At 39.6% G+C, this 27,609-nt stretch overlaps 1 protein-coding gene across 1 annotated transcript in view; it reads left to right on the plus strand.

Moving 5' to 3' along the window:
• EFHC1 (EF-hand domain containing 1) overlaps positions 1 to 27,609 on the plus strand; it is a 67,111-nt gene that overhangs the window by 36,179 nt on the left and 3,323 nt on the right. Inside the window, exons 8-9 of the mRNA XM_043591646.1 lie at positions 4,892 to 5,105; positions 5,499 to 5,646. Of these exons, the coding sequence (XP_043447581.1) occupies positions 4,892 to 5,105; positions 5,499 to 5,646 (362 nt within the window). The remainder of the gene's footprint in view (positions 1 to 4,891; positions 5,106 to 5,498; positions 5,647 to 27,609) is intronic.

Genomic DNA, 27,609 nt, shown 5'->3' on the forward strand with positions numbered 1-27,609 from the left:
AGAACAAGATCTGTGGAATTTGTTCTCCAAAATACCACAGTATATTAAAAAGTCACATAAAGTAATTAAGACAATATGGTATTGGTACAACGATAGGTATTTATAGCATGGAATCAAATAAATTAACTGAGAAACAGACCCCCACCCACTTAAGAAAAATGACAAATATGGTCCTTCAGAAGGCGCTAGAAAGGTCAGGTCTCCAATAAATGGTATCAGAACAATCAGATATCCATATCCATATGGGGAGTAAGAAGAAAATTTGGTCTTACCTCACACCAAAAATAGGAATCAATTCTGGGTGGATTGAAGACTTAAATGTAAAAGGCAAAGGAGTCAAACATCCTGATGATAATATAATCTTTGTAGTAAGGAAAGATTTTTTTTAGCAGGACACAAAGAGCAGTAATTGTTTTAAAAATGGGTAAATTTGACCCAGTAAGATGGAAAGTTTCTGTTCCTCAAAAAACACCATTAAGAGAGTAAAAAGAGCAAGGTCAGAGTGGGAGAAGATGTTACTATAGAAATCAACGGGGCACCTGGGGGCTCAGTCAGTTAAGTGTCCAACTCTTGGTTTCAGCTCAGGTCATGATCAGTTGGTGAGATCGAGCCTCACATTGGGCTCTGGGCTAACAGAGGGGTGGCTGCTTGGGGTTCGTTCTCTCTCATCTCTCTCTCTCAAAATACATAAATAAACTTAAAAAAAGAGAAATCAACAAAGAACTTATATCCAGAACATATAATAAAGAGTCTAAAATCATTTTTTTAAATGAGCCAGAAACCACTATTTTGTGAAACAGGATATCCAGAAAGCCAACAAACCTAAGGAAAGGTACACAGCCTCTTTAGTGATCAGTGAAGTACAAATTCTAACTGCAGTGAATTGCCTCTACTCACCTACCAGGATTATTACATTGGTGAGAACATGAAACCATACAAATTCTCTTACTTTTAGTGACTTAGTTAGGAAAACAGTTTGGCATAATCAAGTATACTAGATTGTGCCAAAATGGAACACTACACGCACACCAAAAAATAAGAATGTCCTTAGCAGCATAATTCATGATAGCCAAAAATAGACCTAAATGTCCATCTATAGGAAACTGGATAAACAAATTATGGCATATTATACAATAATTTGAATTCTGCTCAGCAATGAAAATGAATCAACTATAGCTACAAATAACAAGGATAAATCACACAAACATAACTTGGAATGTAAGAATCCAGACACAAGGGGCACCTGGGTGGCTCAGTTGGTTAAGCATCTAACTTCAGTTCAGGTCGTGCTCGCAGTTCATGGTTTGAGTCCCATGTCAGGCTGTCTGCTGTCAGGATGGAGCCCACTTTGGATCCTCTGTCCCCCTCTCTCTGCTCCTCCCCTGCTCATGCTCATATTCTTGCACTCTCTCTCTCAAAAAATAAACTTAAAAAAAAAAGTATTTAAAATAATCCAGAGACAAAAGAATACGTGCATATTATAAAATTTCATTTTTATGAAGATTTAAAAAAAAAGGCAAAACAGAACCGTTTAGGGATGCCAGCTTTCTAGTAAAACAAAGCAAAGAAAAATTTAGGGAGGGATAGGATGTTGATTGGAGAGGTTTTCCAGATTCCATCAATGTTCTGTTTGGGTGGTGGTTACCATCTGGGTGGTGGTTACACATTGTTCATACTTTATGAAAATTCTTTGAACTGTACATTTTTGGCTTTTTTGTAGTGTTGCTCTGTATTGTATTTCACAGTAAAGTGTGTGTGTGTGTGTGTGTGTGTGTGTGTGTGTGTGTATACAGATTTAAAAGAACACCAGCAGAACTATTAGTAAAGAAGTAGTGGTGTAGTGGTTATCTTCTCATGGGCAAGAAGAAAGAGGTGGTATTCTGGTCATGGTAATTTTCAAAGGTTTTTCCCTGACCTAGTTAGTGAAGTAGAGGGTGTATTCATTTAGTTCATCACAAAAGCTCTGGAGGATGAAAGAAGTGTGCCTGACAGTAAGAGGGGCCTCAGAATATGGGGACTCCAGAAGAAAAGACAGAAATTCACAAGAAGGAAGTATGTTGGCACAGTGATCAGAGACAAATACAATTAAGTTCTCTTGATTTCATACAGATACTGCACATGTTCTGAGGAAATCAAGTATGCTATAAACCCAGGTAGGTAGGCAGTTGGTGCCTAAGTAAAAATATGCTAGGGAAATATCCAGGGCTCAGAGTGGAGTGCTAACTGACAAACTTGGGGAAGCTTGAAAAGAGCATAAGGACGTAACTTGAGCAGTGGTCTCCACGGCAGCAGGCTTGCCCTTCCAACGAGCCTGGGGACAGCATATAATCCATGGGGGTGTGAAGAAAATACTACAACCTCTGTTTATAATTTATTATGAGTGCATGTATTTTATAGCCTCTGATATTTTTACATGTACTTTGTAGTGCACAGAACATGTTTATATAGAAGAACATATGTTGCATTATTCATTCACTCATTCATTCAACAAATATTAGAGAACTACTTTGGGCTTGGCATAGTTCTGGGCATTGAGGGTACAGCGGAAAACAAGACAAACATTCTGTAAAAAGTAAAGCCGGAGACAGAGTGATGGGGGAAGGGCTCATTTATACTGGAAGATAAGGGAAATGCTGGGGGAGGTGGGGGACCACAGAGTACAGGAGAATGACCAGAAAGAATGACCGAGGGAGCTACCAGTGGCATATCTGAGGGAACTGCATCTGATGCAGAGGTGGTGTACAGGGAATGCAAGGTAGAGAGATTGCCATGAAGATGGGGTCAGGCACAAGCTCAGAGCTGTGCAACCAGTGGCCTAACAAGATCAAAGGGCTAGAGTGGTGGGAGTAGTCCCCCGTGGTGCAGGCAACAAGGGATGTAGGTAACAAGCCTGCAGACAATTAAAAAATAAAACCAAAAGTTGATCTTCTTACTGTCATCACATACCTGTAATTCTAAACATCAGCAATACAATACTCATCCTCAAAGAGACAGCACCTCTGTACAGTACAATTTCAGTTAATAAATGCAGAGAGAAGAGGGCAATAAGAAATTACCACTAAGCACACACCATCACAGCAATAACTGTCATAGATAAGATCCTTCAGTGGATGCTAAAATTAAATTCAAATCAAAGGGAAAACCTTTGAGGAGAAACAGGATTTTCATAGTGTGTGTTCCTCAAGATATTTATCAAGTGCAAAGGGAAATGTAACTTTAGAAGGGAGAAACCCAGCAGGTATCTTCTTAACCAAGTGACCACGGTCAACATCACTAATAATAAGATAAGGCAATATCATGAACTTGGTATGCTGAGAAAGACATGACATTTTTTTCTGTGGTATTTTTGCCAAGTGTGCAAAAATGAGATGCACAAGGGATATTCACCAAAATAATTGACGATTATGGTTCAAAAGTGTCAAGGTCATGAAAGACAAAGACAGAATGAGGAACCGTCACAGTTTGGAGGAGACTGAAGAGAAACAACAGCTAAATGCAATGTGAGATCCTGTATAGGATTCTGAAACAGAAAAAGAACATAAGTGAAAAACAGGAGAAATTTGAATAAGGACAGTAATTTATTTAACAGTATTGTACATTACTGTTTACCATTACTGTGGCTTTGACCATTGTACTGTGATTATGTAAGATGCTAATATTAGGGGAAGCTTGGTGAGGGGTATATGAAAATTCCCTTTTGTTGATACAACTTTAAGTCTAATCTTAGTTCAAAATAAAAATTAAAAAATATATTTTTTTAAGTTTTAAAATAGTCCTGCCAGAGTGAACCATTGGTGTTCTTCCTGTAACCCCCTGAGTATAGCCCTGTCTGTAGCGGTGCTCAGAACTTCATATTTTATTCAATGTGATGGGAATCCTCTGGAGGTTTGAGAGCAGAGGAGTGATGTGATTTGATTTTTATTAACTATATTGTGGATATTGAAAAATTTTTTCATTGTAGGAGTATCAAAAAGGTTTGGAGACTGTTAGATTAGGGAATGGTAGGAGGAAATTATTTTACTAAGAAGAAACCCAGTGACTTTCTTTGATAAAGGAGAAATTGATATACAAGAAATTCCATGTTGTGAATGAGAAGGTATGTGCTGGAGTTAAAATTGGAGAGGATTTCAGTCAAGAATAAGCATGTCTGCATTTAGGGCTGTTCAATCTGGAATCTGTTTCTTAGGGTTCTGTGATCACTCTCAGTGATTTGATTTAGGAACAGTCTTGTCTACAAGATAGTTTCTCAGAATCAGTTTCAGCTCTATGACATTTTATTACTGATTCTCCCTTTCTTCAGTTTTATTTTTAAAAATATGTATATAAATGGATTGGTTTAAAGAACTGAACTTTGCATAATCATCTTAGTGTCCATGAAGTTGAACATAATGTCAGCCAAGAGGTCTCAAACTGTGGGCAGCCTGTGACAGAATATAGCCCACATATGTTTTGTTTGGCCCACATGGTGCTTTAAAAGAGTTAAGGTCAACATTTTTAAAATCTGGAGTTTTATTTTCTTTCCAAGTTTTTATTTAAATTCTAGTTAGTTAACATATAGTGTAACATTAGTTTCAGGTGTAGAATTTAGTGATTCATCACTTACATACAGCACCCAGATTTCTGTCTTCTCATGAAAACTGGGAGAATCTAGCAACATTGGGCCCCCTTTACCACAAGGCAGCAACCAGAGTTGAGCTGGAGCAGCCTCCTTTAAATGAGTCATGTCTATTCCAGGCTACCAGAGTCTCCCCTTGGCCCCCATCTCTGTTCATTTATATTATACTTTGTATATTTGGTTTATATTTTATACCTAGTCCTATAGATATTTAAGTTTAGAGCATCTGGATAGATCATGTATCTTCATAATAACTTCCTTTCTTCTCCTTTCTAGGACTCTCCCATCCCAGAAGACAAAGACCGCCGATTTGTCTTCTCTTATTTTTTAGCCAGTGACATGATCAGTATCTTTGAGCCACCTGTTCGCAATTCTGGCATCATTGGTGGCAAGTACCTTGGCAGAACTAAAGTTGTTAAGCCGTCCTCGTCAGTGGAAAACCCCATCTACTATGGCCCTACTGACTTCTTCATTGGTGCTGTGATTGAGGGTAGGTCTAAACATGGTTTAGCTTTCCTACCCACCAAGCGAATGGATTCTTCTTAGTTGGAATTTAATTCATTTAACTCTTGTAAGAGGCAGGTAGGCTATATTCCAGCTGAAATAAAGCTTGTATGCTTATATATCGTGATACAGTGTCTTAATCTGTTTCCTTATCAATTAACTAGAAGTTGGTTGCATTTGTAGGCTATGGATATAGGCCCTGACTTCCTGAGCAAACTGAGCAAACTACTGCATATTAGTTTAGAGAACTATTGAAAATTCAGTCATCTAGTTCACAAATGCCTATCTGAATTTTTCGTTGGAGGATCAGTGTTATTTTACCCCTAATTGGATGATTAAAGGCATAACCAACCTAAGCCTATTTCTACCCTCTCCCCAGTGTTTGGCCACCGGTTCATCATCCTTGATACGGATGACTATGTTTTGAAGTACATGGAGAGCAATGCTGCCCAGTATTCGCCAGAAGCACTCTTGTCCATTCAGAACCGTGTTCAAAAGCGAGAAGCTCCTGCACCGGAATTGGAAAAGTATGTTTGCCTGTCTAGGGTCCACTTTGGCTTTGGCACATATAAGATATTTAGGAAATACGTCTTGGTAAAATAGATGGGTAATCACATTTTAGATTTTCAGATTTCCCTCACCAAATGGGAGTTATTAGACATACACAAAAGGCTTCCTGAGTCCATTATCATAACTAGAAACTTAGAACTTTTTCAACTTCATTTACTTAGCAAATAATTATTGAATGCCTAGTAGGTATCAGATACTCTCACTAAGCCCTTGGGCTTTTTTTTTTTTTTTTTTTTTTAATTTTTTTTTTCAACGTTTATTTATTTTTGGGACAGAGAGAGACAGAGCATGAACGGGGGAGGGGCAGAGAGAGAGAGGGAGACACAGAATCGGAAACAGGCTCCAGGCTCTGAGCCATCAGCCCAGAGCCCGACGCGGGGCTTGAACTCACGGACGGCGAGATCGTGACCTGGCTGAAGTCGGACGCTTAACCGACTGCGCCACCCAGGCGCCCCAGCCCTTGGGCTTTTTATCAGTCAGCAGAATAGATGAGAAGTTGCTCTTCTCATGGAGTTGACCTTATAAGCAGTAGGAGGGAGACAGCCAATAAACAACACAGTAGGTGATGGGTGGTATGGAAAAGTGGAGGACAATAGGAGGATAAGGATTCTGGAGGGTGGTGGTAGGTTGCAGTTGATGTGGGGAGCCTGGCACACCTAGAGAAGGTGACAGCGAGCAAACACTTGAAGGAAAAGGAGTTAGGTATGTGGATATGTGGGGGAGGAGCTATCTGGGAAGAGGGAATGGCAAGTGTGAAGGCCCAGCCTGCCTCAGGTACTGGCAAGAAGCAAGCAGATGGGAGCCGGGGAGTGAGAGGAGGGGGTGGGGGGTTAGAACCTAACAGGGGACTAGATCAGGTAGGCCCCCTGGGTCTTTGGGAAAATGTTGACTTTTCTCTGAGTGACATGGAGAGCCACTGTGGGGGGTTCTGTGTCAAGGAATAACAAGATTTGACATGTGTTTTAAAAGAACCCCCCTGGCTCTTATGCTGAGACTAGATCAGGAGGGAGATGAGTTAGGATGATATGGTAGCAATCCAGGCAAGAGGGGACGATGTGTGACCAGGTGCGTCAGTGAACGTGGGGAAAAGTGCTTTTATTCAGGATGTATTTTGAAGGTAGAGCCAATGGGACTTCAGACAGATTGTATAAAGGATTTAAGACAGTGGTTAAAAATGACTGCAAGGTTTTTGTCCTGAGCAACTGGAAGCAAGGAGTTGCCATCAACTGAGATGGGAAAGATGTGCATTATGAGTAAAGGAGGGTTTTTTTTGTTGTTGTTGTTGTTGTTTTTTTGTTGTTGTTGGTGGAGGATTTCAGCTTTGGTTATTGTAGGAGTTCTGACAACACTGACTCCATCTTTGGCCCACCATCTTGTTCGTGCCCATACAAAGTCCCTGCTGGGGGCTGGTGTGTTCCTGGCCCAGTGTTGGTTAACGTCTGCCCTGACTGGACGGCAGGAAGGCTTGTTCTGATCTTCCCTAAAGTGGTGCATAGAAGGCCTGCTTTCAGTAACTGGTAGAGCTGGCTGGCACACGGAAGGCCCCACTATAGGTAGCCGGTAGAGATGGCTGGGGCACAGAAGGTCTGCTTTAGGTAACCAGTAAAGATCCTTTGGTGCACAAATGGTAGCACTTTAGATAGCTACCCTGTGACCTCACCACCATACCCCTCGCTCCATGAAAGCTGGGGATTGAGCTCCCAACTGGATGGAGAATGGGGGCAGAGAATAGCTGGGTACTACCTGGATCCATCTACCCGATCCCCCTGTCAGTAACTTACCCCGAAAGAAACTATATAAATGGTATGGAGTGGCTTACTTTGTTTTTCAGCCTTAAAGTGCCTTTCTGTTCCAGGGGATACTTTACTGACCCTCCTCCACCTTCTAACAGATACCCTAGGTTTAAGGTAACTATTGGATATCCAGGTAGAAATATCAAACAGGCCTTTGGATATATAAATTTGGGTTTCAGGTCTGGGCTGGAGATGTAAATGTGGAAGCTGTTGGCATATAGATGATGTTTTAGGCCACAGCACGGGGTGAAATCTCTAAGGGAGTCCATTTAAATGAAGAAAATAGCTCCAAGGACTAGGCTCTGGGTCCTTCAAAAGTAAGCATCGAGGGAGGAGACTGGGAAGGACAGCTAGTGAGGCAGGAAGAAAACGAAGTGGGTGTGGTGCCCTGGAAGTCAGGTGAAGGAAGTGCAGGCCGCCCTCCCTTTCCACAGAGCATGGGACCCTAAAAACAGCCATGCAAAAATAATCTTAATAATTAATGGGAAAATTTACTGTTGTTCTGTGACCTGTAAAAATTTCGGTCAAAACATGAAAAAAACATGAATGTATAGGGACACTGAATGGTTATGAATGTATAGGGACATGAAAAAAATAGTAAAACCAGTTTTTATTTGGTACACTGTGATTTAAAACATTAGCAACATTAAGAATTAAAGTGTTTTACCTCTTTGTAAAACACTTGCCAGGGTGCCTGGGTGACTCAGTCAGTTGAGAGTCCAACTCTTGATTTTGGCTCAGGTCATGATCCCAGGGTTGTGGGATCAAGCCCCGCATCAGGCTGTCTGCATTGGCGGCTCCGAACCTGCTTGGGATGGTCTCTCTTGAAACTTGCCAAGACTAGGTTGAACAGTGCTTGCCTTGTTCAGAGCGAATGAGTGTCTTTTCTATGCCCTGGCAGATTGTCATAGTCCTTTCTAATTTTGGATCAGCTTTCAACATTACATTATTTTCACTTTCAATGTGGTAAAGTATCTCCTCCTATTCTTTTAATGACCATGAAGTACCTCTGAGAGTTCTTTTAATGGGAAGTTTCTCACTGCATCTGGGAGATCCTTATCCTTCCTGAGCACCCAGTCTCCACATTTGGGCCTTGGGCTGCCTGTCCCGTCTGTGCACTCGTTGAGAGTCACCAATGGTGGTGGTGGCCATTTTCCTGGTCAGCTACTTCTGTACCTCCATTATGTTAGATTCCAGGTTTACTTCCAGTGTTAGAATTTTCTGTGTCTTTGCTTCACTTCCACTTTTCTTGGCCCATTTCCTTTTCAATGATACATTTCAAATATACATTTTGCCATCTATCTGTGAGCAGAAAAATAGATACCCAGTGGCCAGTCACTGACAGACTTTGAAAAAAGTGCAATGATGGTCACTGATCGATGTGCATGTGTTGTTTGTGTGGTGATTAGTACATTGACCAGCCTGACAGTGAGTTTGTGCTTTGTGCAGTTCCTCACAGTCAATACACTGTGGTCACTGAAATTTGAACCATGTTGTTAAGGGACTGGGTCATTTAACTCAACAGTAGCAACTGAAATTCATGCATATCTGAACCTTGCAAAGGGAGAGCCTACTATATATCAAGGAAGACAGAATGATTCATTGTGTCAAATGGGGATGTAGCAATGTAGGGGGATCCAAGTGGGAGTTTCAGTAGAATGGGAAGGGCAGGAGAACCTGATGGGAGGGGATATAAGAGAGAATGGGAGGAGAGGAATTTGAGACCCTGGAATTATAGACAACTCTTTTGAGGAAGTTTGCTGTAAAGAGGAGGAAACCTGGGCAGTCAGAGGAACTAGCGTCAACAGGGAAGGTTTTTGTTTATTTTTAAGATAAAATAAATAACAGCCTATTTGTACATAAATGGGAATGAGTTTGCAGAAAGGGAAACTGACAAATGTGTGAGTGGGGAGCTTTGTGGAGAATGGGCCAGAGGATGGGACTCGGTACCTGGTGGAGACAGAAGCACCAAGCATTCATCTCTGGCACTTGTTCTCAAACTTTCTGGTCTCAGAGCACCTGTATGCTGCTAAAAATTAGTGAGGACCACAAAGAGTTTTTGTTCGTGTGGTTTTCATCTATTGATATTCACCATATTGAAAATTATATCCGAGAAATTTTTAAATGTTTATTAGTTTTTTAAAAAAATAATAAACCCATTTCATGTTAACACAGACAACAATGTTTTATTAAAAGTAACTACATTTTCCAGAGGCACCTGGGTGGCTCAGTCAATTAAGTGTTTGACTCTTGGTTTCAGGTCATGATCCCATGGTTTGTGGGATCAACCCCTGCATTGGGCTGTGTGCTGATAGCACGGAACCTCCTTGGGATTCTCTCTCTTTGCCTCTCCCCTGTGCATGATCTCTCCCTCTCTCTCTCTCTCTCTCTTTCCCCTCCCCCCTTTTCTCTCAAAGTAAATAATTTTTTTAATGACTATATTTTCCAAACAGAAAAATAGAAGAGCAGCATTGTTTTACATTTCTGCAAATCTCTTTAATGTGTGACTTTATTAATAGACGACAGCTGGGTTTTCATCTGCTTCTGTATTCAGACTGCTGTGTTACCATTGGTCATGTAATCTTTGGAAAACTCCATTGTGCATTTGTGAGAAAACAAAAGTTAAAAAGCAAATAATACTGGTTTAGTAGTATTATGAGAATAGAGCTTCCAGGAGTCCTGGGATTACTCTTTGAAACCTTGATCTATGGCAGTAGGTAGGAAGACGGACAGTGTGGGTGCAGCATCTGGAAGGTGGGTGAACATGGTTGAGGGGCCCTTCTCAGTGTGCCATTTTCAGAGCAGTCATGTCACAGGAAGAGTAAGGATGGGGACATGTTGGAGGTTTCGGGAGAGAGGAGAAGCTGTGAAATGCACCATTCTATTGACTATATTGATAAAATAAATATAAAAATAAAATGAAAATAAATGCATAGCTTTATTTGATCTAAGAAATGAACTGGCAATTATAATTGTTATTCACCATCAATCAAAAAAATGCATCTTAGTTCCGGAGTTGTAAAAAATGTGAAACAAACGTAACAGGCCTAATGAAAGACAACAGCTGTCTAGGAAAGCAGGAGGGCGCATGGACTTGACAAGCACTGTTTGGTGACTGGGCAGCGTTAAGGGCTGAGGGGAGATTCGTGGTCATCTATCTAATTCAAGTACTTCTCAGAAGTTTTTTCTGTAATTTCCCTTTATCTGTGCAAATACCAGCAACACTGGAAGGCTTCTTGCTTAGGCATACTATCAGGAGAATCTTTTTTTTTTTTTTTTTTTTTCTGAGAAAAAGATAATGTGTGGCCCTTCGGGTAAGATACCAATGAAAATAAAAAGAAATTCAAATTCAAGTTCTGGGTTAGAGTTCCATTGCTATCCCTGTTTTGACCCTCATCTTCCCTCTCTTCTATTGTAATGGGCCAGAAAATGCTTGAAGGTGATATGAAGCCAGGCATCGCATCTTCCCTGTCTTCTATCCGTTCTGTCTTTGGCTCCTAACTCCTCCCATCTGGGAAAGAACCCACTCTAAGGGGATACAAATCCTTTATTTGACTAATCACCAAGAATAATGAAAGGGGATCTCGAGTACTTGTCAGACCTGAGTACTTCTTATGTCAAGTGTCAATCATAGCATGATAAAATTAGGAGTTAGCCTTTTTTTTTTTTTTTAAAGTTTATTTTGAGAGAGCGTGACCCGGGTAGAGGCAGAGAGAAAGGGAGAGAGAGATCCCAAGCAGGCTCTCTGTGTGGCTTGATCTCAAACTGTGAGATCATGACCTGAGTTGGTATCAAGGGCTGGACACTCAACAGTCTGAGCCACCCAGGCGCCCTTGGTTAGCCATTTGCTTTCTCAGAGCCAGAAAATTAAAAAGTGCACAGAGAATTATTGACTTTATCTGAAGCTTTTTTTGGGTTTTGGATCCTTGTTGAAAAAACAAATGCTCATAAATCCACCCCTCTACAGGAAATCTCCATGCATTTATATATTAATTAACATCCCCATTTGTGCTCTTCATTTTCAAGAGGACACTCCTCCCCTGCTCACTGTGATCTTTTTCATCCTTTTTCACTTCCAGCCACGTTTCCTATACAGACATGATCAAATATTCTCTCTCTCTTTTTTTTTCTTTCTGTTTTCTTTGTACCCCAAGCTCTTCCATATTCACTTTGTAGTTGGTCTCAAATATGAGACCAAATGATGCAAGGTAAGTTCAATTTTCCCATTCTTCACCTTAGAAAGTTTCCAAGCTGTCATTCATCTTCTCTTTACCTTCTTGTCAAAGATAAGTAGCTCCCATTTCTCCAAGTTTATTTCTTTTGTTTTGGGTATGTAACCACCTCCTTTCTGACTGCTTCAGAATCCATGCTTCATAAGTTGCTTTCTTGAAGGTCATCAATTATTTCCATATCTAATGGTTTTTTCTCATTTATTCATCAACTCAACAGATATTTGAGCTTGCGTGCTGTGCCAGACCTTCATAAATGCTCAGGAAAATATATGAGAGAGTAGGTAGTAAATAGATTAGGCTTTGTGGGCCATACCATCTCTGTTGGAACCACTCAACTCTGCCCTTACAGAGTGAAAGCTGTTATAGACAATGTGTAAATTAAGGTGTGGCTGTACACCAATTAGACTTTATTTAGAAGAACAGGCAGCAGGTTGGTGTTGAACTGTTGTAGTTTGCCAAGTCCCTGGTCTAGTGGTAAGCCTTGTTTGATCTACATGTAAGTTACTCTTTGCCATCACCCCTTCCTTTTTTAATTCCATTACCTTGTTTTATTTACTTAAAATTTTTTTTTTACCATTTCATTTTTTTAATTTATATCCAAGTTAGCATATAGTGCAACAATGATATCAGGAGTCGATTCTTTTTTTTTTTTTTTTTTAGGAGTAGATTCTTTAATGCCCCTTACCCATTTAGCCCATCCTCCCTCCCACAACTCCTCCAGTAACCCTCAGTTTGTTCTCCATATTTATGAGTCTCTTCTGTTTTATCCCCCTCCCTGTTTTTATATTATTATTATGTCCCTTCCCTTATGTTCATCTGTTTTCTATCTTAAAGTCCTCATATAAGTGAAGTCAGATGATATTTGTCTTTCTCTGACTGATTTCATTTAGCATATTACCCTCTAGTTCCATCCATGTACTTGCAAATGTCAAGATTTCCTTCTTTTTGATTGCCGAGTAATACTCCATTGTGTGTGTGTGTGTGTGTGTGTGTGTGTGTGTATACACACCACATCTTTTTTATCCATTCATCCATTGATGGACATTTGGGCTTTTTCCATTCTTTGGCTGTTGTTGATAGTGCTGCTATAAACATTGCATGTGGTGCATGTGTTTCTTCGAAACAGCACCTGTGTCCCTTGGATAAATACATAGTAGTGCAATTCCTGGGTCGTAGAGTACTATTTTTGATTTTTTGAGGAACCTCTATACTGTTTTCCAGAGTGGCTGCACCAGTTTGCATTCCCACCAGCAATGCAAAAGAGATCCTCTTTCTCTGCATCCTCGCCAACATCTGTTGTTGTCTGAGTTGTTAATTGTAGCCCTTCTGACAGGTGTGAGGTGGTATCTCATTCATTGTGGTTTTGATTTGTATTTCTCCGATGATGAGTGATGTTGAGCATTTTTTCATTTGTCGGTTGGCCATCTGGATGTCTTCTTTGGAGAAGTGTCTATTCATGTCTTTTGCCCATTTCTTCTCTGGATTATTTGTTGTTTGGGTGTTGAGCTCGAGAAGTTCTTTATAGATTTTGGATACTAACCCTTTATCTGATAGGTCATTTGCAAATATCTTCTCCCATAGTGTCAGTTGCCTTTTAGTTTTGCTGATTATTTCCTTTGCTTTTTATTTTGATGAGGTCCCAATTGTTTGCTTTTGTTTCCCTTGCCTCCTGAGATGTTTTGAGTAAGAAATTGCTGCGGCCAAGGTCAAAGAGGTTTTTGCCTGCTTTCTCCTTGAGGATTTTTATGGCTTCCTGTCTTACATTTATTTAGGTCTTTCATCTATTTTGAGTTTATTTTTGTGTATGATGTAAGAAAGTGGTCCAGGTTCATTTTACTGCATGTTGCTGTGCAGTTTTTCCAGCACCATTTGCCAAAGAGACTATCTTTAAAATTTTTTAACATAGTGTTGTATTAGTTTCAAGTGTATAATAATATATTCACCTATTCTATACATTACTCAGTGTTTATCACAATAAGTGTACTTTTAATCCCCTTTACCTATTTCACCCATGCCCTCCACCTCCCCTCTGGTAACCAGTTCTCTAAATTTAAAAGTCATTTTTTGGTGTCTTTTTTTCTTTGTTCATTTGTTTTGTTAAATTCCACATATGAATGAAATCATATGGTGTTTGTCTCTTATTTCACTTAGCATTATACTCCCTAGCTCCATCCATGTTGTTGCAAATGGCAAAATTTTATTATTTTTTATGGCTGAGTAACATTCCATTGTGTGTGTGTATATGTGTGTGTATACCACACTTTCTTTATCCATTCATCTATCAATGGACACAATTTCCATGATTTGGCTGCTATAAATAATTATGTAATAAACATAGGAGTGCATAAATCTTTTCAAATTCCTGTTTTCATATTCTTTGGGTAAATACCCAGAACGGGAGTTACTACATCATATGGTAATTCTTTTTTTTAATTTTTTGAGAAAACTTCATACTGTATGTTGTCCACATGGCTGCACCAGTTTGCAGTCCCACCAACAGTGCATGAGTGTTCCCTTTTCTATACATCCTTGCCAATGCTTGTTGTTTCTTGGGTTTTTTATCTTAGCCATATTGATAGGTGTGAGGTGATATCTCATGGTTCTGATTTGCATTTCTCTCAAAAAAGATAATGAGTATCTTTTCATGTGTTTCTTGGACACATGGATATCTTCTTCGGACAAATGTTTGTTCATATCTTCTACCTATTTTTTTTTAACTTTTTTTTTTTTTTTTACATTTTTGTTTATTTTTGAGAGAGACAGAGCACATGTAGGGGAGGGGCAGAGAGAGAAAGAGACGCAGAATCGGAAGCAGGCTCCAGGCTCTGAGCTGTCAGCACAGATCCCGATGCGGGACTTGAACTCACAAACTGTGAGATCATTACCTGAGCTGAAGTTGGACACTTAACCAACTGAGCTGCCTGGGTGCCCCTCTCCTACCTATTTTTAATTAGATTATTTACTTTTTTGGTGTTGACTTGTATAAGTTCTTTAGATGCTAACCCTTTATTGGGTGTGGCATTTACAAATCTCTTCTCCCATTTGGTAGGTTGTCTTTTAGTTTTGCCAATTGTGTGCTGTGCAGAAGCTTTTTTACTTTGATATATAGTCTCAATAGTTAATTTTTGCTTTTGTTTCCCTTCCCTCAGGAGACTTATCTAGAAAAATGTTGCTATGGCTGATGTCAAAGAAATGACTGCCTATGCTCTCTTCTAGGATTTTTATGGTTTCAGGTCTCACATTTAGATCTTTAACACATTTTGAGTTTTTTATTTTTTTTTATTTTTCATGTAGCTATCCAGTTTTCCCAGCACCATTTATTGAAGAGATTATCTTTTTCACATTGCATATTCTTTTTTTGTAATGTTTATTTAATTTTGAGAGAGAGACATAGAGTATGAGTGGGGGAGGGGCAGAAAGAGAGGGAGACACAGAATTCTGAAGCAGGCTCCAGGCTCTGAGCTGTCAGCACAGAGCCTGTTACAGGGCTCGAACCCATGAACCATGAGATCATGACCTGAGCTGAAGTCCGGCCCTTAACCAACTGACCCACCTAGGCACCCCCTGCGTATTCTTTTTTTTTAAGTTATTTATTTTGAGAGAGAGAGTGAGCACAGGAGGGAAGAGAGAGGGAGAGAAAGAGAATCTCAAGCAGGCTCCATGCTGTCAGTGCAGAGCCTGATGCAGTGCTTGATCTCACAAACTGTGAGATCATGACCTGAGCCAAAATCAAGAGTTGGATACTTAACTGACTGAACCACCCAGTTGCCCTCGTATTGTATATTCTTGTCTCCTTTGTCAAAGATTAATTGACCATATTATTGTGGGTTTATTTCTGGGCTCTCTGTTCTGTTCCATTGATCTATGTGTCTATTTTTGTGCCAGTACCATACTGCTTTGATTATTACAGCTTTGTAGTATGTCTTGAAATCTGGGATTGTGATACCTCCAGTTTTGTTTTTCTTTTTTAAGATTTCTTTGGCTATTGGGGTCCTTTGTGGTTCCACACAGATTTTAGGAATATTCTACTTCTGTGAAAAATACTCTTGGTATTTTGATAGGGATTGCAATGTATAAATTTAGGGATAGGGATTTAAATGTATAAATTGCTTTGCGTAGTATGGACATTTTTAACAGTGTTTGTTCTCCCTGTCCACAAACATGGAATAGCTTTCCATTTGTTTGTGTCATCTTCAATTTCTTTCATCAGTGTTTTATAGTTTTTAGAGTACAGGTTCACCTCCTTGGTTAAGTTTATTCCTAGGTATTTTATTATTTTTGGTACAATTGTAAATGGAACTATTTTCTTAATTTCTCTTTCAGCTACTTCATTATTAGTGTATAGAAATGCAATGGATTTCTGTCTATTGATTTTGTATCCTGTGACCTTACCAAATTCATTTATCAGTTCTAGGGGTTTTTTGGTGGAGTCTTTGGGGTTTTCTATATCATGTCATCTGCACATAGTGACAGTTTTACTTCTTCCTTACCAATTTGGTTGCCATTTATTCTTTTCTCTTATTGCTGTGGTTAGGACTTTCAGTACTATGTTGAATAAAAGTGGTGACAGTGAACATCCTTGATCTTAGGGGAAAAGCTCTCAGTTCTTCACCATTGAGTATGATGTTAGTTGTGTGCTTTTCCTATATGGCCTTTATTATGTTAAAGTATGTTCCCTCTATCTCTACTTTGTTGAGGGTTTTTGTCATGAGTTGATGTTGTATTTTATCATATGTTTTTACTGCATCTATTGAAATGATCACATAGTTTTTATCCTTTCTCTTACAGATGTAATGTATCTTGTCGATTTGTGTATATTGAATCAGCCTTGCATCCTGGGGCCCGCTTGATTGTGGTGAATTATTTTTTTAATGTATTGTTGGATTTGGTTTCCTAATACTTTGTTGAGGAATTTTGCATCTATGCTCATCAGAGAAACTGACCTGCTCTTTTTTTGTAATGTCTTTATCTGGTTTTGGTATCAGGGTAATGCTGGCCTCATAGAATGAATTTGACAGCTTTCCTTCCTGTTTTATTTCTTGGAATAGTTTGAGAACAATAGGTATTAAGTCTTTAAATATTTGGTAGAATTTACCTGTAAAGCCATCTGGTCCTCGACTTTTATTTGTTGGGAGGTTTTTTTGTAATTAAAATATTTTTTTTTAACATTTATTCATTTTTGAGAGACAGAGGAGAGACAGAGCATGAGTGGGGCTGGGGCAGAAAGGAGAAGGAGACACAGACTCGGAAGCAGGCTCCAGGCTCTGAGCTGTCAGCACAGAGCCCAATGCAGGGTTTGAACTCACAGACCATGCGATCATGAGCTGAGCTGCAGTCAGAACCTTAAGGGACTGAATCACCCAGGCATCCGTTAGGAGTTTTTTGATTACTGATTCTATTTTATTGCTGGATATCAGTCTGTTCAAATTTTCAGTTTCTTCCTGATTCAGTTTTGGGAGGTTATGTTTCTAGGAATTTGTCTTTTTCTTCTAGGCTGTCTAGTTTGTCAGAATATTATAAAAAAACTATATACCTTTACAGTCCTTTGAATTTGTGTGGTGTCAATTATTTCTCATTTATGGTTTCGAGTTCTTTTTTTATTTTTTAAATTTTTTTATGAGTCTGGCTACAGGCTTGTCAATTTTGTTGGTCTTTTCAAAGAACCAGCTCCTGGTATCATTGTACTGTTCTATTGTTTTGGGTTTGTTTTGTTTTTTTGTTTTTTGGGGTTTTTTTTAGTTTCTATTTTGTTTATTTCTGCTCTAATATTTATTATTTACTTTTACTGGTTTGGGGTTTTGTTTGTTCTTCTTTTCCTAGGTATTTCTAGGTTAGTTTGATTATTTGAGGTTTCTCTTACTTCTTGAGGTAGGCCTATATTGCTATAATCTTTCCTCTTAGAACCACTTATGCTGCATCCTAAAGATACTGGACCATTGTTTTCATTCATCTCATGTATTTTTGATTTCCTCTTTGATTTCTTGGTTGACCCATTCATAGTAGCATGCTATTTAGCCTTCATGTATTTGTGTTCTTTCCAGACTTGTGTGTGTGCGCGTGCGCGCGCGCACACACATGCGCAGTTGATTTCTAGCTTCATAGTGTTGTGGTCACAAAAGATTCATGGTATGACTTCAGTCTTTTTTAATTTGTTGACACTAGTTTTGTGGCCTAATATATGGTCTATTCTGGAGAACATTCCATGTGCACTTGAAAAGAATGTGTAATCTGCTGTTTTAGGATGGAATGTTCTGAGTACTCTTAAATCATCTGGTCCAGTGTGTTATTCAAAGCCACTGTTTCTTTGTTGATTTTCTGTTTGGATGATTTATCCATTGACGTAAGTGGGGTATTAAAGTCCCTTACTATTACTGCATTACTATCATTCACTTCCTCTATGTTTGTTATTAACTGCTTTATGTATTTGGGTACTCCCATATTAAGTGCACATATTTACAATTGTTATGTCTTCTTGTTGGATTGTTCCCTTTGTTTCAAAGTGTATTTTGTCTAAGTATTGTGACCCTGGCTTTCTTTTCACTGCCATTTGCATGATTAATGCTTTTCCGTCCCTTCACTTTCAATCTGCAGGTGTCTTTAGATCTGAAATGAGTCATATAGGCAACATGTAGACGGTCTTGCTTTTTTATCCATTCCATAACCCTATGTCTTTTGATTGGAACATAGTCCATCTCTCTTCTCTCATAGTTTGCTGGCTTTCTTTAGTGATGTAGTTGGATTCATTTCTCTTCATTGTTTGAATATCTATTACCAGTTTTTGATTTGTGGCTACTATTAAGATTGTAACATCTTCTGCCTATAGCAGTCTATATTAAGTTGATGTTCACTTAAATTTGAAACCCATCCTAAAAGCACTAAATTTTTGCTCCTCTTCCCTTCATGACTAGATATATGGTGTCATAATTTACATCCTTTTATCTTTTTTTAATCCCTTGACTGATTTTATAGCTATGCTTAATTTTACTTCTTCAGTGCTCCCTACTTTTCTTAATCCTTCTTATGGGCTTTCACTTCCATTCAAAGCATCCCGTTTAACATTTCATTTCTTGCAGGTCTGGTTTAGCTGCGATGAATTCTTTTCACTTTTGTTTGTCTGAAAAACTATCACTCTTTCTATTATGAATGATAACCTTGCTGCATAGAGTATTCTTGACTGCAGGCTTTTTTCTTTCAGCACTCTGGCCTGCAAAATTTCTGCTAAAAATATTAGCTGATAGCTTTATAGGGGTTCCTTTGTATGTAACTAGTTTCTTTTCTCATGCTGCTTTTGAGATTCTCTCTTTATAAACATTACTTTCTGCTATTTAAATTACTATGTGCCTAGGTGTGGACCTGTTTAGGTTGATTTTGTTGGGGCTCTCTGTGCCTCCTGGGTCTGGATTTCTGTTTCCTTCCCCAGATTCAGGAAGTTTTCAGCTCTTCTTCAGGTACATTTTCTACCACGTTTTCTCTCTCTTCCCCTTCTGGAATCCCTATAATGTGAATGTTATTATTGTTTGATGGCGTTGTTGCATTCCCTTAATCTGTTTTTATTTTTTGTTATTCTTTTTTCTCTCTCCTGTTCAGCTTGATTGCTCTCCATTACTTTGTCCTTCAGGTCACTGATCCATTCTTCTGTTTCCTCAGGCCTAGTATTTATTCCCTCTAGTATATTTTTAATTTCAGTTAGTGAGTTCTTCATCTGTGATTACTTTTTATGTTGTCTGTCTCTTAGTCGAGGGTCTTACTGAAGTCATCCACTCAAGTTCAGTGAGTATCTTTATGAGCATGACTTCAGGTTCTCTCTCAGGCATATTACTTATCTCTGTTTTGTTTAGCTCTCTTGCTGTGATTTTGTCCTGTTGTTTCATTTGGAACATATTGTTCTGTCTCATTTTTTCTCTCTGTGTCTGTTTCTATGTGTTAGAAAAGTCAGCTACAACTCCTGCTCTTGAAAGTAGTGGCTTTATGAAGAAGAGGTCGTGGAGTGTCCTGCAGTGCTGTGTCCCCTGTTCACCAGAACCTGACGCTTCAGGGCTGTCTCCTACGTGGGTTGCACGGGCTCTCCTGTTATGGCTAAGCCGCATTTGCCTTCAGTCCAGTTGTCCGCAGTGGCTCTTTTTTCCCATTGTGGGCAATGGCAGTGTTTGGTCCCTGTGGTGTTAGTGAAAGTCTGGGGCCACCTGGGACTTGAGTTGAGTCAGACCAGGCATTTGCCAAGGATGCAATAGCACTGAACTGTAGGGCACTCTTTCTGTGTTTTCCACTGAGAAGCTTTTGTTGGTGGGCAGGGTCTGCAGTCAGATCACGTGTCTGCCCCCAGTGCACTCAGATAGTGTGTGCAGTTATCTTCCCCTCTCCCTGGGGCAGAGTCACTTTGGAGTGGTGCTGGACTCTCTCAGGGCTTCTTGTGCACTGGCAGGCTGGTGGCACCACTTTGGATGGACTCCTGCCCAGGTCAGGCTGTAGGGAGCGGGTCCCCAGAAGACCATGGGGGCAGGTTGTGCAGTGCCAGCAAAGTCCATGCTGGTCTTCTGTATAAGGGGACCTGCACCCAGCAGGGGGAGAACTCTCACCTGGTCCTGGATGGAGAAGGGGTATGTCATGTCCACAGGAGAAGCTGCAAACAGAGTGCACTGGTAGCAAGCTAGGTGGAGAGTCTTCATACTGCCCTGGTTCCCCCAGGTGTCCTTGTTGTCTAGGTGTGGGGGTAGGAGGGGGATGGTACCTACTCTTTTGTTCTTAAAGAAGTCTGCCAAAGATCCCTGCCCCTCCAGCACACACTCTGAGATTAGTAAACAAATCTCTCTCCTCTATACCCCCAGGCTTTTTTTTTTTTTCTTCCCCAAACGTGCTTCTATGCTGTATCTTGGTGGGGCTGTTTGTTGTGCTGTCTCTTTAGGGGTGTAGACTCAGTTTCCTATTGCCCTCCTGGCTCTCCCAGAGCCAAGCTGCTGATTTTTTAAAGTTCCGGGTGTTAAGCCTTATTGATTGTTAAGCCTCTCTAGTGTTGAAAACCAAATGTTGTGGGGATTCATCTTCCCCATGTGAGTCCCCTTTGCCTGGGGTACCTCATGTAGGGTCTGCTTCTCTCTTCTCTCCACACTGCTGGAGTCCCTCCCTCCCATGGACAGTCTTGTGGGTCTGTTTGGCTGCTGACCATGTCTCTAACCTTCCTACCCTCTTTAATGTGGCCTCTTCTCTACATTTAGCTGTGGAGATCTATACTGCCACCCTTTGGGTCTTTTTTTGGGTTTACACTGATGTGGGTGTTTTCTAGGTATATCCATAGGATGAGGTGAGCCCCCTTTTTGAAACCCTCTTATGAGTTCTAGAAAGTCAGAGTCTCTGATACCCCTGCTACTTCTGGAATTCTATTCTTTGTATCTTTTTGCTACTTTTTGTCTACTAGGTTGGTATTTCTCAAGGTCCTATTCTTGGTCCTCTTGTTTGCTTTTTCTAAAGCCTGACAGTCTCCTCTCACCTCGTTGCACAGTGTCTAAACAAGTTGCTCTCCATCCCAACCACTCTCCTGACGCTAGTTCTAGATTCCTGTTGGCCTGTTCAGTGTGTCTTCATCCAGGTGAACCACAGCACCTCACAAGTTGTACAACAAGAAAAAACGCCATTGTTGTTTCCAATTTTCTAGCACAACTGCTCTTCCTTCTTTCTGTGTGTGTCTCATAAAGTTGTGATAACAGTGTGTTGTAATAACATATGTCAAGTGCCAGCATAGTGTCTGCACACACAGGAGGCAAGCCATAAATGTTAATTGCCTGCTTTCTCTTAATCACATCAGTGTTCCATTTATCTTTGTTTGAAATCTTTGAGATTCTTTTGACCTCTTTTGTTTTGCACTATATTCAATAAGCTAAATTCTTTTATTCTATGATATGTCTTGCCTCTGACTTCTCCTTTTCATTCTCCCCACCATTTCCTAATCTAAAGCACTCAGTCAGTTAGGAGCTGCATTTGTCCACACATAACAACAACAACAAAAACAAATTTACATTAGCTTAACCTGTAACAGGACATCTGGAGGGAAGCACTCCAGAGCCTGTGTGGTGGCTTTGCAATGCCAACAGAGACTCGATGTTTTTTTCTCTCTTCTCAGACACCCTTAGCAAGTAGTAGCTTTAGTCCTCCTGCTTTTCACCCTGTGGCCACAAAATGAACGTTCCATCTCTAGCACTGCATTATAGTCCAGGCAGGAAGAAGGGGAAGGACAAAGGGTAAAAGACTGAACAGCCAATCTCACCACGTCTTTCCTGTTTTTAAAGGGCTTATCCAGGAGCCCCACCTAGCAAGTTCTGCTGACATCTCATTGTCTGGGCTGCATCACAGAGTCACTTTTTACTGCTGCTCCAAACAAAATAAAGGCTCTGTTAGGAAAGGGAGAGGGTGAATATTGAACAGGGGACCACTGATGTCTGCCATACTCCTATCACTGCTTACCTAGGCCTCCACAGTACCTCCCAACTTATCTTCCCACGTCCATTCTCTTTTTCCCTTAATCCACTTCACATACTATTACCAGACCAGTCTTCCTGGAACTTGGCTCCAAATTCATCATACTACTTCCCCCCTCCCCCAATTTTATTGAGGTATAAGTGTATGTATTTAAAGTCTACAACATGGTGATTTGATATACATTGTGAATGACTACCACAATCAAGTTAATTAACATATCCATCACCTTACCTGGCTACCATTTATTTGTGTGTGTGTGTGTGTGTGTGTGTGTGTGTGTGTGTGTGGTGGGAATGTTGAAGATCTCGTAGCAAACAGCAAGTATATGGTACAGTATTATTGATAATAGTCACAATTAGACCTCCAGAACTTATTCGTCTTGTTATTGATTTTTTTTTTTTAACCCTTTGACCAACATCACCTTTCCCCCAGCCCCTGGTAACCACCTTCTACTCGGTTTCTATGAGTGCAACTTTTTTTAGATTCCACATATAAATGATATTATACAGTATTTGTCTTTCTCTGGGTTATTTCACTAAGCACAATATCCTTCCAATTCATCCGTGTTGTCACAAAGGGCAGGATTTCCTTCTTTTTATGTCTGAATAATATTCTATTGGGCCATGTTTTTTATATATGTGTCACATTTTTAAAATCTATTCATCCATTGTTGGACACTTAGGTTATTTTCATATCTTGGCTATTGTGAATAATGCTGCAGTAAATATGGCACTGCAGATGTCTCCTTGAGGTCCTGGAGATACATATCCAGATGTATCATGGATACAGATACATCCAGATGTATCTGGATATCAGGTACATATCCAGAAATGGGATTGCTAGATCCTGTGATAGTTCTATTTTTAATTTTTTGAGGCAATTCCATAACTTTTCCATAATGGCTGTACTAATTTACATTCCCAATGGGAATGTACAAGAGTTCCCTTTTCTCCACATCCTCTCCAAGTTGTTATCTCTTGTCTTTTTGATGATAACCATCTTAACAGGTGTTATATCTTATTGTGGTTTTGATTTACATTTCTCTCATAATTAGTGAGGTTGAGCACTTTCTCACGTGCCTCTTAGCATTTGTATATCCTTTTTGGGAAAATGTCTATCCAGGTCTTTTGCCCATGTTTTAACTGGATTGTTTATTTATTTATTTATTTATTCATTCATTCATTTTTGCTATTGAGTTGTATGAGTTTCTTATATACTTTAGCTATTAATCCCTTATCAGATATATGGTTTGTGCCATGGTCTGAATGTTTGTGTCCTCTCAGAATTTATATGTTGATACTAAAAAAAATTTTTTTTAATGTTTATTTATTTTTGAGACAGAAAGAGACAGAGTGTGAGTGGGGAAGGGGCAGAGAGAGAGAAAGAGAGAGAGAGACAGAGACAGAGACAGAATCCGAAGCAAGCTCCAGACTCTGAGCTGTCAGTACAGAGCCTGATGTGGGGCTCGAATCCACAGACTGGGAGATCATGACCTGAGCCAAATCTGGAGGTTTAACCAACTGAGCCACCCAGGCAGCCCTATGTATTGATATCTTGATCCATATTAAGAGTTCATCTGGAACTCTTAATTGCCTCTGGAAGGCGATTAGGTCATGAGAGTCCTATGGATGGGATTAGTGCTTGTATAAAAGAGGCCCCAGAGAACTTGCTAGCCCCCTTATACCATGAGGACACAATGAGAAGATACTGTCTCTGAACCAAAGAGAGAGCCTTCCCTAGCCACCATGTGGAATCTGTGGTGCCATGATCTTGGGCTTTTAGCCTCCATAATTGTGAGAAATAAATTTTGGTTGTTTATAAGCTACCTAGTCTCTGGTATTTTGTTATAGTACCCTGAACAGACTAAGACAGCTTGTACATATTTTCTCCCATTTCATAGATTACCTTGTCATTTTGTTGATTATTCCTTTTGCTGTGCAAAAGCTTTTTAGTTTGAAATAGTGCTATTTGTTTTTACTTTTGTTGACTGTGCTTTTGGTGTCCTATCCAAAAAATCATTGCCAAAACCAATGTCAAAGAGCTTTCCTTTGTTTACTTCTAAGAGTTTTACAGTTCCAGGTCTTATGTTTAAGTCTTCAATCCATTTTGAATTAATTTTTGTTATCTTAAATAGAGATCCATTTTCATTCTTTTGCCTGTGGATACTCAGTTTTGCCAGCACCATTTATTAAAGAGACTGTCCTTTCTCCATTGTGTATTCTTGGCACCCTTGTCAAAGATTAGTTGACCATGTATGTGTGATTTTTATTCTTCATTCTGTTAATGTGGTATATCACATTTACTGACTTGTGTATGTTGCACCATCATTGCATGAAAAGGATAATTACCATTTGATCATGGTGTATGATCCTTTTAATGTGCTGTTGAATTTGGTTTGCTAGTGTTTTGTTGAAGATTTTTGCATCCATGTTCACCAAAGATATTGGTGTGTAATTTTCTTTAAGGGACCTTTGACTGGCTTTGGTATCAGGGTAATAATGGCCTCATAAAATAAGTTTGGAAGTGTTTCCTTCTCCATATATATATATATATATATATATATATATATACACACACACACACACACACACATATATATATATATATATACATACATACATACATACATATATATATTTTTTTTTGGAGAGTTTGAGAAGGACTGGTATTAATTTTTCTTTCCTTTAATTTTCCTTTAATTTTTTTAATTTACATCCTAGTTAGCATATAGTGCAACAATGATTTCAGGAGTAGATTCCTTAATGCCCCTTACCCATTTAGCTCATCCCCCCTCCCACAACCCCTCCTATAACCCTCAGTTTGTTCTCCATATTTAAGAGTCTCGTATGTTTTGGCCCCCCTCCCTGTTTTTATATTATTTTTGCTTCCCTTCCCTTATGTTCATCTGTTTTCTATCTTAAAGTCCTCATATGAGTGAAGTCAGATGATATTTATCTTTCTCCAACTAGTTTCGCTTAGCATAATACCCTCTAGTTCCACCCACGTAGTTGCAAATGGCAAGATTTCATTCTTTTTGATTGCCAAGTAATACTCCGTTGTATACTCCATATATGTATATATATGTATATATGTATATATATACTTAAAAACAAAGTTCTAAAGTTCTTAGTCTGAACTTTCCCGGTTCCACCAAGAACCTTCATAGTGTGTCTCCAAATGACCATTGAACTTCGAGTTCCAGCTTACCTTTCCACACACACTGCACTCCAGACAAACAGGTTTATTATACCAACCTCCAGCATTCCTTTCTTCATGCCTTTTCTCAGGCTGTTCCCATTGTCTGAAGTTCCTTTATTTCGTTCAGCAGGTCCAAGCCCTCACATCCTTCAAGACCATCTCCCAGTTCAGCCCTTGGTGATCCTCTCAGGCTTTGTACCTCCCCTACATGACCCTAATGGTCATTTTCTCCCTTCTGTGAGCGACTTTATTTATTTATTTATTTTTACGTTTTATTTATTTTTTTGAGACAGAGAGAGACAGAGCATGAGCAGGGGAGGGTCAGAGAGAGAGGGAGACACAGAATCCGAAACAGGCTCCAGGCTCTGAGCTGTCAGCCCAGAGCCCAATGCGGGGCTCGAATCCACGGACCGTGAGATCATGACCTGAGCCGAAGTCAGACGCCCAACTGACTGAGCCACCCAGGCGCCCCTGTGAGCGACTTTAAAGTCCATGTCTTAATTCCCTTCTGGAGAGCAGGGATCCTTACTAGAAACTGGTTCCTTGTCGTACTCAGCCAAACATGTTCAATAAATAGTTGTTAGATGAGTGACTATTTCTACTAGGACTGTGAAAAGAATTTTGTTCAAAGCTGACATTTGTGTGCACTTGCTATGTTAGGTACTAAGTGCTTTATATGTAATAGTTCATTTAATTCTCAAAGCAATCTTTATGAGGTGGCTTCCTTTCAAACTCCCCTATGACAGATAATGAAACTGAGGCATAGAGCAGTTAGGTAATCTACTTAAGATCATGTAGGCTTTAAGTGGTAAAACAGCTCTTGAACCAGTCAGATTCTAGAGCTCATGCTCTTACTACAATTTCTTCTCTCTCACCAGAGAAAAGCACCAAAAAATCGAGGAGGTTGTTACTCAGCTCCCTGACCACTCTAAGGTCTCTAGGCAAGGGGCTGCCTGCCCTGGAAGTGAGTTTACCACTGGGGCCAAGGGGAGACATTCGATCATGGATCAAGAGCTAAAGTCAGGCTAAGGGGTTGACGCTGAACCTTTGCAGTCAAAATGGCCACACTTTAAAGTTATGACAAATCAGAGTTGCCCACTGCTCTCCACCCTGCCCCCAAATATAAGAAAGAACAAAACTGTAGTCTCTTTGCTGTTGGAGAAAATATGTGAATTCCATTTAGTTCTTTCTTGCTAAGTAGAGGGCTTTGCCAGGTTGCCCCTAGGAAAATAGTCTAAGAGTGGAATGAAAACCATGACGTCTTTTTTTTACCTATGGGAGATTAATCGCCCCATAAAACTCATGTTTGCTTTTGTGGAAAGAAAAAGAAGGGCATCGGAGGGGTTGGCACAGAGTCTGCACCTCGTGTGCTGGGAACCCAGCCACTTCTCTCAGTCGGCGGTCCCCATTAAGGATGACCATTTGGCCCCTGTGTTCCCTTGTTAACATGTGGAACAATGTTGCAGCTGTCCTAGAGAAGGGGCCCTGTTTTGGGCCCCTCAATAACGTCGGGGCTAGAACTCTCACTAGCTCTGTCGTAAACAGCACCACCTGTGGCAAGCTCTGTTTGAATTTACTCCAGCATACTCAAAGGCAGCAGATGCCATCGACATTTTCCCTATTGTATGAAGCAGTATTAAACATCTGGCCCCTTCAGGGAAGGGAGGGTTATCTTCTCTTTCCCAAAGTGAATGGATGATCACATTTCAAATATATATGCTCTATGGCTCTAACTCCTGGGAAGATATGGAAGATTGAGGTTTCATTGCTTTCTGCCACTAAAATAGCGCCCAGGCAATCATTCATAATTTAGTATATATGACTGGAGGTGTACCCATCAGGTAAATATATTCTGCTTCAATAATGCCAGGCAGCATTTAGATACTAGAGATTTTCATTATTGCAATTTATATTGTTTTTGTCTTACTATAAAGGTAACACATGCCCATAATAAATAACATTCATGGAGTAAAAATTTAGGAAATAGAAATAAAAATATTCCTTAAAATCCCATAACCCAGAGATGATTACTTCCAATATTGCTTTAATATGCATATAAAGTGGAGTAAACCTGTAATATTTAATTAGCTTTTTGCATATCATGAACATTTCTGATATGAAATATTTTATGGAGCATTGACAATTTTTAGAGTAGGTATTCACATGAGTTATATATCATATGATATATATAATATGAGATATATAATGTAATATATAATTGACATGA

This window comes from Prionailurus bengalensis, chromosome B2 (genome assembly GCF_016509475.1).
Source record: "Prionailurus bengalensis isolate Pbe53 chromosome B2, Fcat_Pben_1.1_paternal_pri, whole genome shotgun sequence".
Classification (NCBI taxonomy): Eukaryota; Metazoa; Chordata; class Mammalia; order Carnivora; family Felidae; genus Prionailurus; species Prionailurus bengalensis.